The sequence below is a fragment of the Lucilia cuprina genome, chromosome 5 (genome assembly GCF_022045245.1).
Source record: "Lucilia cuprina isolate Lc7/37 chromosome 5, ASM2204524v1, whole genome shotgun sequence".
In the NCBI taxonomy this organism is placed as follows: domain Eukaryota; kingdom Metazoa; phylum Arthropoda; class Insecta; order Diptera; family Calliphoridae; genus Lucilia; species Lucilia cuprina.
Genome location: NC_060953.1, coordinates 29,380,426 through 29,392,650, shown reverse-complemented (window position 1 = coordinate 29,392,650; position 12,225 = coordinate 29,380,426). Strand labels below are relative to the sequence as shown.

The following is a 12,225-nucleotide window of genomic DNA, read 5'->3' as shown; positions in this document are numbered from 1 at the left end:
TTTTTTGACATTTTACTATTTTTAAAATTCTCATCTTATTTATCTAATATTCGTCAAACATTAGTTTTAGTTCTTACGTTACTAAAAATCTTACTCACACCGGTGAAAGACTTTAGTATGACGCATGTTTTGTTTTGCAGCCCAATGTTCTAAAAAACGAATTTTGGAGTCTTGTAGGAAATGAGCGAAATAATGTGCAATTTTTATTAAAATAAACAATATTTGACTGAAAAAACGTTAGTGCTTTTTTACCCATTTTCAGTTAAAAAATTACGCTTTTTTACCCCTTTTTAATTTTTTTGCGCGCGTTTTGCTTGACCAATGTTGGCAACATTGGTTGAAAACTTTGTAGGCTTACTGTCGATTTTAAGCCGCCGCCGACATATTTGGTATCAGTCGCCGCCGTCATTAATATTTGTCGGCTCAGGGCTCTGGAGTATACATATTAATTAAATTATCCTCATTGTTTGATGAAAAATATTTATGGGATATTTTAAACAGAATTGGTTGTTTCGCGAATAATTATTGAATAATTAAACGTTTTGAATTTGTATTTACACAGTTTAGCAATTAATATCGCAAGTGCAATTAAAAAATTTTGTTTAAGGGTATACACACCTTTAATCGTCAATCCGCAAACAACAATTTACATATTGATTGTAGTATATGTTTATATGAATTGAACGCGCGAGTCCAGGTTTAACATTCATAGAATGGATCTCTACTATGAAAAGGAGCACATTATTAGTAGTGATGAATATAGTGATGATGATGACGACGATGACGCTCTTATGAATGATGCAGTTAGAGCACAGGATTATAATATTCCTTCTGGTGATTACAGCGACAGGAACAAACAACCCAAGTGGAGAATGGATCAAAAGCAGAAGGAGTTGAGCTCACTAATAAGAAGAAATAAAATATCAGTTATATATAAAAACAAATCTATAAAATGGTAATAGTATATAGTATATAGTGTTTACAAGCATGTATGTATATGTATTTTAGACCAGCTTTGAATGGAAAGCAAAAACGTGTTTTAGTAAGATCCAACAAGAACAGTGGCAGTAATTTGACTGAATCCATTAAAAATCTATCATTTCGTGAAATAAGATTGATTTCATGCCTTAAAGCCGGTATAAAAAACTAGACTGCACTTCTTTCCAATTTAAAATGCAAAATGGGTCTTAGACAGTTTTTTTCCCCTGCAAAAAAAAATGGATATGGTCACTGATAAATGGATATGGTCGATATGGGTATCATTGGAAAGGTCTTTGACAAAGCATTCCACTGAGGGGTTAGATGACAAATATTATTAACCCATTGAGAACCAGGGTGAATTTTTTTGTTTTTTCCTTTGACTTTTTTTTAAAAAATTACCGTTATCTCTAAAACATATCGATATGACAGTACCTCATCTCATTTAAAAGTTTGTAGACAACATTTGGGGCTTTCCTTTGATATATGTTTGAAAGCTATAACCCATGAAATGCAGAAGTTATTTAAGTTTAAACTTTTATATATTCGTAAATTTTGATTTTTATTATGTAATTATAAATCTCAAGTGCTTATTTTTTGATATGGTTAATATGGGTATCAGTGGATAGGTCTCTAAAATACCTTTCAATTGATGTATATTTTAACTTATATCATTAACCCTTTGACAGCAAGGTTCAATTTGTATATATTTCTTTTCTTATTTTTTTTTACTAAAGTACCGTTATCTCGAAAAAATCGATATAAATGTACTTTATGTCACATGAAATTTTATAGAGAACATTATAAGCTTTCATATGTTATATGTTTGAAAGACTTAACTCATGAAATGCAGAAGTTAGATAAAAAGACGACACTTAGACTTTTAGTATTTTATAAATAGTCGACTTTTTGACTTTTTCTGACTTTTTTCGACTTTTTCTAACTTTTTACGATTTTTAGACTTTTTTCACTTTTTTAAAATTTTTGACTATTTTTTTACTATTTTCGAGTTTTCGACCTTTTCCGACTTTCCTACTTTTTGATTTTTTTTCGACTATTTTTAACTTTTTTCTAATGGTATACATACATAAATACATACATATATATTAAAAATGAAAAATTATTTCAAAAAAATCGCGCGATTTTTTTGAAATAATTTTTCGCCTGCGGCGAAGTGTTTAATTATTTCCCTCAATTAAAACATTTCACCAAACTTTACCTTCATTTCATTTCTCATTTCACAAAATTTCACCGTCATTACCGTCATTTCATCAAAAAGTGAAACCAATTTCTTTGTTTAATAATTCATTTCACCTAGATATGCTTACTTTCTGAATTAACTTAAAAAACTCCTGGACTTCATAACTTACAGAATTTAAACGTATATCCTAAAAAGCTCCAGGTTAGGTTAGGTTAGGTATTCAGGCTGCAAAGACGCACACTTGGGTCCTGTTGGTCCCTTTGTGATACCTGTAAAGATAATAAAATATAAAAGAAAGAGGGTAGAGGATAGTAGAAGATAGTTTAGGATTAAGTCATAGAAGAGTAATTGAAGTGGAGGAGAAGATTGAGAGGTCTGTCCTTGCGGACTAGTGAGTGCCTTAATTATGGCTTGGTGGTCCTAAAACCAGTTACTGTGCCTGATGAAGGCATTTATGTTATCCAGTCCTAGATTGGATAGTTCTGACAAGTCATCAAATAGTCGTTTTCCTAGATATACGGATCGAGTGTCCGCTAGCGCCGGGCATTGACAGAGAAGATGTTCGATGGATTCTTCCTCCTCTTCGTCTTGACAGCTTCTACAGAAGTCGTTGTGGGGAATTCCAAGTCTTCTTGCATGGTTTCCCAATGAGATATGCCCCGTAATGACAGCAACAAGGTTGCTGATATGAGGGCGGTTTAGTTGTAGAAGATATGACGTGCGTTTACTGTCCAAGTTTGGCCATATCTTCCTTGTATTGATACAAGTTGGTTCATTACGCCATCTTGTCTGAGAAATTTCATAGAACTTTCCATCTATTATGGTCTTGCAAGCTTTTAGCGGTATTCCGCAAAAGATGTCTATGTCTCTGTCGGACATTGAGGCTCCTAGTTTCGCTAATTCATCAGCGATATAGTTGCCAGTCAAATCCCCGTGTCCCCGTACCCATTTGAGCACGATTATTGAATGTCTCGCCATCCTGTTTAAGGATGCCCGGCATTCCTGGACTAGTTTAGATGTAGTATATACACCAATCAGGGATTTGATAGCAGCTTGGCTGTCGGTACAAATTTGAATATCTCTGTTTGATATTCTGTGGTACCAAAGCCAATTTGCTGCTCTTTTTATGGCTGATAGTTCAGCCTGTAGTGGACTACATTTATTCTGTATCCTAAAGCTTATTTTAGTTCCAAATTCAGGGATAAAAATGCCACCTCCAACTCGTTCCCTTTTTTAGAACCATCCGTATATACCAGGAGGGTTCTTGGGGAACTGTTATCCTCCGGTGTAGAGTTTTCGGATATTGTGTATCCGAAGTCCCTACGGAGGAAAGGTTTGGGTATGCAGTAATCAATATTGCCCGGGAGGAAAGATGTTTCCCTCATAATAGCCGCATGGCCGTATGGCCTGTGTGTCCAAGCTGAGGGCAGTGATGAGTGCCAGTTTTCTGGCTATCAGATCCGTTGGGATCCAATTATGCATAGCGAATAGAGATTTGGTTGAAGTTGTTCTCAGTGCTCCTGTTATGAGGATTGCTATCCTTCTTAGTACCTTATCAAGAAGTATACAATTGGAGTTGTTGTCCAGTGCTTTCCACCAGACGACAGCCCCGTAAAAGAGAATAGGTTTAATAACCGCTTCATGGATCCAATTTACCAGTTTGGGATTTAGTCCCCATCTTTTTCCTATGGCCTTCTTGCAAATGTACATTGCCATTAAGGCTTTGTTTACTCTGGCTGTGATATTTTCCTTCCATGATAGTTTACTATCAAGTATCACCCCTAGGTATTTCGCACTGTTCGAAAGTGAGAGTACGACTCCGTTTAGTCGAGGTAGGGTAAAATTTTCGATCTTGTATTTCCTGGTGTAGAGTACAAGTTCGGTTTTACTAGGGTTTACACTCAAACCACTATCAACGCTCCATTTACTTAGTAGATTGAGTGCTGATTCGAGTCTTTGAGATATCGTATTCAGATGGAAACCTGATACTGCTACCGCAACGTCATCTGCGTAAGCGACAGTCTTGTATCTTTGGTTGTCCAGTTTCATTAGTAGGCTGTTTATGGCCACATTCCATAAAAGTGGTGATAGGACTCCACCTTGAGGTGTGCCCCTGATTGCCATTCTTTGAATACATGCCATTCCCATGTTAGAACGGATAATCCTGTGTTGAAGAAGGTCTTTTATGAATTTAATCACTGATGTCTCAATACCGAGCTCTTCTAGAGCTGATATGATGATGTCGGGTTTGACGTTGTTAAAGGCTCCTTCTATGTCCAGAAAGGCCACTAACGTGTATTCACCAAATTCCAAGGACTTTTCTATATGTCCCACTAGTGAGTATAGGGCCGTCTCAACTGATTTGCCTTTGGTGTAGGCATGTTGTGAGGGAGATAGGAGCATAGGATCTATTGACGATCTTATGTGGACGTCAATGATCCTCTCTAGGGTCTTAAGCAGAAACGATGATAGACTTATGGGCCTATAATCTTTTGCCTTAATGTGCGTTGTTTTTCCTCCTTTGGGGATAAACGTCACACTGCATTTGGTCCATTGTTCTGGTACGTATGACCATGTAAGACAGGCTTGAAATATTTCAAGTAGCCATGGTATAACTAATTCTGCATATATTGCAGGTCAGCTGGAATTATGCCGTCCGGGCCGGTGACTTATATGGGTTAAAGCTGTTTATTGCCCATTTTATCATTCCCTCGTCTATAGTGATTCCGATCGGGTTTGACAGTACGTTTGTGGTCTTTCCATTGTAGTATCTAATGGTAAGTTACCTGGGAAATGAGTGTCCATTAATTCCTGTAGGGATTCTTGTCCACTCGTTGTCCACTCACCGTCTTGCTTTTGGATGTAGCCTTGAACGGTTTGTGATTTAGACAGGATTTTGCATAAACGACTTGTCTCTGAAGAGCTTTCGATGCTACCACAGAAGCTTCTCCATGAGCAGCGTTTAGCATTCCTAACCTGATTCTTAAATTTGTTCAATGAGGCTTTATATGTGGACCATTCACCTGATCTTTTGGCCTCATTGAAAAGTTTGCGACATCTATTCCTAGTCTTCGCTATTTCCGAGGACCACCAAGGAGGTTTACTTTTACCCTTTGGTATCGAAGGTTTGCATGTTCTTCTTGTTGCTTGATTAAGAGAGCGTGTAAGGTTGTCTACAGCTCTATCAATATCTGCTGTATTGTTTATTTCCGGCGTATTTTGAAGAAGACTTGTCAGGATTCGATTTTGTTCTTCCCATCTTGTCTTTCTTCTGTTTAGAAAGGGAGTTTTCCTTTCCTGTGTTTTTTCTATCGAGAATACGAGATATCTATGATCTGAAAAGGAACAATCTTCCGATACTTTCCAGTTTCGGATTATGTGCGAATGACTTGTATTTACAAGCGTTATGTCCAGTACCTCTTGTCTATTTGCAACTACAAATGTAGGTTCTGAACCTCTATTTACTACTTCAAGATTATGGTTTAAAATGAAGTCTAATACGAACTCACCTCGTGTGTTGATGTTGGTGCTACCCCATAGTGTATGGTGTGCGTTTGCATCTGCGCCTATAATAACAGGGATGCGTTTTCCGTTTGCTGCACTTACTGCCCTGACGACCGTGTTACTTGGCGGGGGGTCTGTCTGGTCGTGCGCCATATAGCAGGAGAGGATCCACATTGTGGATTCCTCTGTCTCCCATGCTGCGGTTACTGTATCTTCATCACTGTAATCAGATACAATGAAGATATTTAGGGTGCTTTTAGCAAGTATGCAAGATCTAATGTTACCTGTGCCTTTTGCGTACAGTATTTTAAAGCCTTTTACGTTGATTCCAAGTAAGTTGCCGTTATGGGTCCACGGCTCTTGGATCAACGCTATATCCTCCCCTTGATATCCAAGGTGGAGGTGTAATGCAGCTGAAGCTGCTTTAGAGTGGTGAAGGTTCACTTGGATCACCTTCATCTTGGTCAGGGTCGTAGACGATTGTGACGTCGGCGTCTTCTGGGTCTGTTTTCAGAAGCTCGTCTTCGTCAATCACTTCGCCCTGGCTATCAAATAGATTCCCAATCAAGTCTGTACTTGATTGGGCGTCCATTTGGTCGTCAGAGTTAGTGGTATCGTCTACCTTTCCTCCGTCCGTGCTTACCGGTTTGGGGTCTAGTTTGTCGTCACCCCGGTAGACGCGCAGCTTGATACTATCAAATCCGTAGTATACTTTGCCTTGCTTCTCTCGGAGTAACGGCAACGATTCCTTATTAAGGACCACGACCGCCTTTCTGTTAGCACCTTCAGGTTCGGAGACCTTGACTACCTTCCAATTGTGGGTAGGTAGGTAGGTCAGGGTTTCCACTCTGAAGGTACGCCAGAATCGCCTCTGGTTCGTGTGGTTCCGCCGGAATAACCGTGATTGATCTCGGTCTGCGAGGTATCTCACTAACCGGGATCACGTCAAGTTTCGCGCCGGGCCACACTTCCCCTATAGACGTAACCGCCAACTTAAGCAAGTTTGCTGAGCGCTCGTTCGTGCACGCCAGCAGTTTGATGTGACCTTGGTACCAGCCAGCATCATCATTCTGCGGAGATGGACCGGGATTCTCTTTGAGAATTTTCCAATACACCTCCAGCATTTTTTGACGGATTATCAACCATTTATAATGGGAGATAGCTCCGTCGTTGACACTCTTGTCAACAATGGCCCTAACCAGCGGGTTTTTGGCAACTTCGCTGTAGGGTCTGTTGACTATACGAGTCTCGAACTGCTTCTGACGTTTAGTCTTCGGCTGTGGGACTGCCTGGAGAGCATGTTCTTCCTCCGATCGCTGCCGTTTAGGCCGCTGCATCTGAGGTTGTAGGAGGGTCAGAACACTCCGGCTGAGCCAGTAGGGCTTTAGCCCAATCTAGGGACGATTTTTCGTCCGTGGTAAGCTTATCGACCGACTTAACTCCAAGTCGCTCGACTAAACGCATGGCGGCACGCCTTTGAACAAAAGCCTTCCTAGATGGATCTTTGCGACTAGGGGGTTTTCGTTAGCCGTGAGGGCGGTTGAGGGGGCATTAGTTGGACCCGACATCGAGTTCGACGATCCAACCTGTCCAGAAGTCGCGGGGGTCACTGCTTGGTCCGCAGTGCCCGAGGCAGGGGTATTTGCTGGCGTACCAGCTAAGGCTTGTGCAGCTGATGAGGTGCTTGCCACTACGGACAAGATTTCCTCGATGCGTTCAGCCGTGCTATCACCAGAAGGTTGTATAGCAGGCTGTTTGCAGTCCACCAGTTTAGGTTTCCCCAACTGGCTTTCCACGGGTTGTTTGTTTTTTGTTTGTTTATTTGTTTTTTTCTCCATGTGATTCCCACGAGTAGGCGCGTAATGGGTGGACGACCCACGCAGGGACGGCGTACGTGGGCTAGGCTAAGCATTACAACCGATCCGTGCTCTGGCATCGGAGGGGAGCTGTTAACGACTAGTCCTCTTTAACCACTAACTAGCCATTCAGGTTCTCGGCACTGCTTCCAACCACCTTAACCTTACAAGTGGGGGATGAGGGAATGGGTTCTTGGGATTGGATTGAAGAGGGATAAACTAGGTGGATTGGGAAATATGGGGATGGGGGTGGGGTTGACAGTTTTGGTCCGCGGATTTGTGCATGGGGAACAGGAGAAGTCCTGTTATCATATATGACCGCCTGTTATCAGATGTACCATAAATCATATCAGCACTCTACCATCTCTTTACATATCAGTAGGCCATTTGTCAAAAATGTATCCACTGATGTGATAAAAGATTGTCCTGATTCATGCACTCATCTAGATATGACAGGCTTGTTAGACCATTTGTCAAAAATGTATCTAGTCAGGTCTGCCTTATCTCGAGCTAGCATCGTCGTTTTCGACCATTATGTCCAATGTGTCGAAAAAGACCATGCTTAGCTCCCCCTATCCGCCACCTGGGACGCGTCCGATGGGAGATCTGACAACTCCACACTCCAACTGTTATCTACACAATTTCATGTTAGATGATGTACCCTTACATCGTTTATTTTTGTGATATCGGTACTTTTGTAAAAAAATTAAATGAAAAATATATAAAAATTGATCCTGGTTCTCAATGGGTTAATGATATAAGTTACAACATACATCAGTTGAAAGGTATATCAGAGACATATCCACTGATACCCATATCGACCGTATAAAATAATAAGCACTTGAGATTTATAAAATTTACTAAAATATGAAATTTTAAACTTAAATAACTCCTGCATTTCATGGGTTATAGCTTTCAAACATATATCAAAGGAAAGCCCCAAATGATGTCTACAAACTCTTATGTGAGACGAGGTACCGTTATATCGGTATGTTTTAGAGATAACGGTACTTTATTAAAAAAAAGTCAAAAGAAAAAGTCATAAAAATTGTTCCTGGCTCTCAATGGGTTAATGACATTTGTCATCTTACACATCAATGGAAAGCTTTCAAAGACCTTTTCAATGATACCCATATCGACCATATTTGTTTATCAGTGATCAAGAAATATGCAATTATATATCAAAACTTTGGAGGCCCATAACTCCCGGGCCCTAATAAAGCGGATAATTTTTTTTTTCATCACTGCTCTCAGAACGTAAAATGCTACAAGGTAGTAAAAAAACTCTAAAAATCTGCGGGATTAGAACGCTTAATTTGCTCCTTTTTTCCAACATTATACAAATTTCTTAAAAACTAATTCGATAGAAAATTTATATTGAATTGAGTATAAAAACTAAAGTACAATTAATACATTTTCAAGAGTATATCCTACCAAAATTTAATACAACTTTCATATATGTTTATACATATACATACATAAAAAGCAATATAAGTCTTAAAAATTTACTTCAATATGGATACTTTTGCATTTTTTAATCTGGCAATACTTTGTGTGATTAAAAAATAAGATTTGCACTAGAGGGAATCTATATTGTAAAAATGCATTCATGTTTTTAATATTTATTTCTTTCATGTTTGGATAAAATAATAGGTCTATAGAGAAAAATTAAAATTTAAAGAGAAAAACACCATTACTGTTTGTATATTGATTAAATTTTAATTTCTTAAATAATTCCTACTAAGAACGAAATTGTCTTAGAACAAGGCACTGCCGGGTTTGTTACAGTTAAAAAAATCCAAAATTACTTTTCATTGCCACAGAATTTTTTATAAAGTTGTTCTTTAAGTTTGTCATTAAGTCCGTCCAATACTATGAGATGACCTGCAACAATTGCAGTCGATAATTTTGCTATAAATAATCATTTTCGGTTCTTTAGGGATAAATAGTATTTCCAATTACTCTTAAAATCCTCTTAGAGCATGTGATGCACCTCATTTGTTTTACTTTCACCAGGCGTCCTTACGTTTTATTTTAGTTTAAATTCATTAGTAATGAAGTTCTTTAGGATTTGGCAGTAACAATTTAAGATTCTTATACCCTACACCACTATAGTGGGGAGCTGATGTTTGTAACAGCCAAAAATATTGGTTCTAGACTCACCTTAAAGTTTACCACTCGGCTCAAAATCACTTTCTGAGTCGATTTAGTTATATCCGTCTGTCTGTGTGTCCATATAAACCTTGTGCGCACGCTACAGGTCCCAATTTTCAAGGTAAAGACGAACGCTATTGAAAATGGTTAAAATCAGTTCATTATTTCGCCTAACCCCCATACAACCGTACTCCCCGAATCGGGCCTTTAGGCTCAAAATTACGTTAAATGTTCTATTATGTCAACAAAAATCTGCAAAACTTAGTTTTATAGGACGATTAATGATATTACTAATTTTTATAGTGATCGGGCCTCATTTGACCTCATGTCTTGAAGGTCAAAATTCACTTATAATTTCTAATAAAACGATAAAAATCTACATAAATAACTTTGAAGTAGACATAATTTTCTCTACCAAAATTTATAAGGATAGGCCCATATTTGCCCTTACTCCCCTCTGAGCCCTCTGTTGGTTGTTCAGGCTGCAATAGATGCACACGTGGGTCCTTTTGGTCCCTTTGTGATACCTGTAAATATATTAAAGAAGGAGGAGTAGGACATTGAAAGTTATGGTAAGAAAGATAGTGGCAAGAAATTAAGGGGGTGTTAATAGTAATAGAGGACACTGAAAGACTGAGATAAGATAGTCAGAGAGAGATTAAGTACTTAAACGGAAAAGAGTCTCGGATTCGAATAAACTACTGATCAGTGCTATTTGAATTTGAGTCGCCAAACCAACCGCAGTGCCTGATAAAGGCAGTAAGGTTATCTATTTTAGTCCCTGATAACTCTGAGGTTTCCTCCAGAAATCGATGTCCTAGATACCGAAGTCGGATGTTCTCCAGTGCCGGACAGTGGCAAAGAAGATGTTCTATTGATTCCTCTTCTTCCTCGTCTTGACAGCTTCTGCAGTAGTCATTATAAGGTTATCCAAGTCGCATTGCGTGGTTACCAAATTTCAGACCTGGGATAAATGCGTTAAATGTTTTAATGCATTAACAATTTTTTCTACATTAAAAAAAATTAATATTAATGCAAGTTTATTGCATTATGTATATATGTATGTATGTATGTATGTATGTATGTATGTATGTATGTATGTATGTATGTATGTAAATTTTAAGAGAAATTTTTAAATTAGAGAATTGTTTTTGAAAGTGGTATATTCCATTCAAGTTTCTAATAAAAATTGTATGTAATCTGAACATGTTTAATACATTTTAGAACAGATATGTACATGCAAATTGTCTTTGGCACACATATTTTTAAAAACATTAAAATTTAAAACCTTCTATATATCATTTCAACCATTGGACTCACGATACTTTCAAAGTTAACGATTCGTATAAGTAAATATGTCCGTTTTATGCCTGTTTATGTACAAGAAATTTATTTGAAATAATACACATAAAAGAAAAATAAAAAATCCAATATGTGTATTATTTGAATTTAAACATACAAAATGTGTTGTTCAATAATACGAATTTTTCGGTACTACGAAAGGGCCTGACACTATATAATTCGTACTGGTGGACGTTCACTGTAATTTTTCATTAACATTAAATTTTTTTGAATTTAATGCATTAATTTTCCATTAACGTTAAATAATAAATAATAAAATTAATGCATTAATTTTCCATTAACATTAATGTATAAAATAATTTATAAAAATAAGAATACAGCGCTAAAGACCTCGGTTTAACTAAATTCAAGTAAAATTGAATGTGTTCAAGTCCTTTCTAATAAGTCCTATACTCGATAATACATATTAGAAGATTAGTATCACCTCCCAGATATTCCTTTTTTAGTTTATTTTGTTAAAGTCCTTTCTCGATAATACATATTCCCAGATATTCCTTTTTTTAGTTTATTTTGTCTGTTGAATCTTATATAAATATCATATTTAAAACACACAAGTTTGAATGGAATATAGAAGTTATTAGAAAGGACTTTAACCTATTTAATTTTAGTTGTATTTAGTTAGATCGAGGTCTTTTGTGCTGTATTTTTATTTATGTTTATGAATTTTTGTATATATTAATGTTAATGGAATATTAATGCATTAATTTTATTGCTTATTTAATGTTAATGTAAAATTAATGCACTTAATTCAGATATATTTAATGTTAATGCAAAATTGATGCATTAATTTCAAAAATATTTAATGTTAATGTAAAATAAATGCATTAAATTCAAAAATATTTAATGTTAATGGAAATTTAATGCATTAAATTTTACAAATTTAATGTTAATGTAATAATTTTTACATAAAATTATTTTTTTTTAATTTAATGTTAATGCAAAATTAATGGAAATCGCGCAGGTCTGACAAATTTACAGTGTCCAGTGATGACAGCTATAGTTTTGCTGAGTTCGGTTCGGCTGTATCGTAGAAGATGGCGCGTGCGCTCTTTATCACGCTTTGACGATATCTTCTTTGTGTGAGTACAAGTAGGCTCATTTTCCCATCTTGCTTGAGAGAGTTCATTAAACATATTATCTATATGTACTGTGTAACGTATAACTGTGATC

General features: G+C 36.9%; 1 protein-coding gene and 1 long non-coding RNA gene across 3 annotated transcripts in view; one reads left to right on the top strand and one right to left on the bottom strand.

Annotated features, from left to right (window-relative positions):
* Nucleotides 1-404: 404 nt before the first annotated feature.
* The window catches only part of LOC111687888, a 112,060-nt gene continuing 100,239 nt past the window's right edge, over nucleotides 405-12,225 (top strand). Inside the window, exon 1 of one of the 2 annotated variants that reach the window (XM_046953253.1) lies at nucleotides 405-955. In XM_046953253.1, the coding sequence (XP_046809209.1) occupies nucleotides 714-955 (242 nt within the window). In that variant the 5' untranslated portion in view covers nucleotides 405-713. The remainder of the gene's footprint in view (nucleotides 956-12,225) is intronic. The other variant, XM_046953252.1, reaches the window with a different exon arrangement.
* On the bottom strand, nucleotides 2,388-6,488 carry LOC124420451. The gene is made up of 3 exons (XR_006941217.1): nucleotides 5,968-6,488; nucleotides 5,689-5,903; nucleotides 2,388-2,448 (listed from the first exon to the last, which is right to left on the bottom strand). It is a non-coding gene; the product is annotated as an uncharacterized LOC124420451 (long non-coding RNA).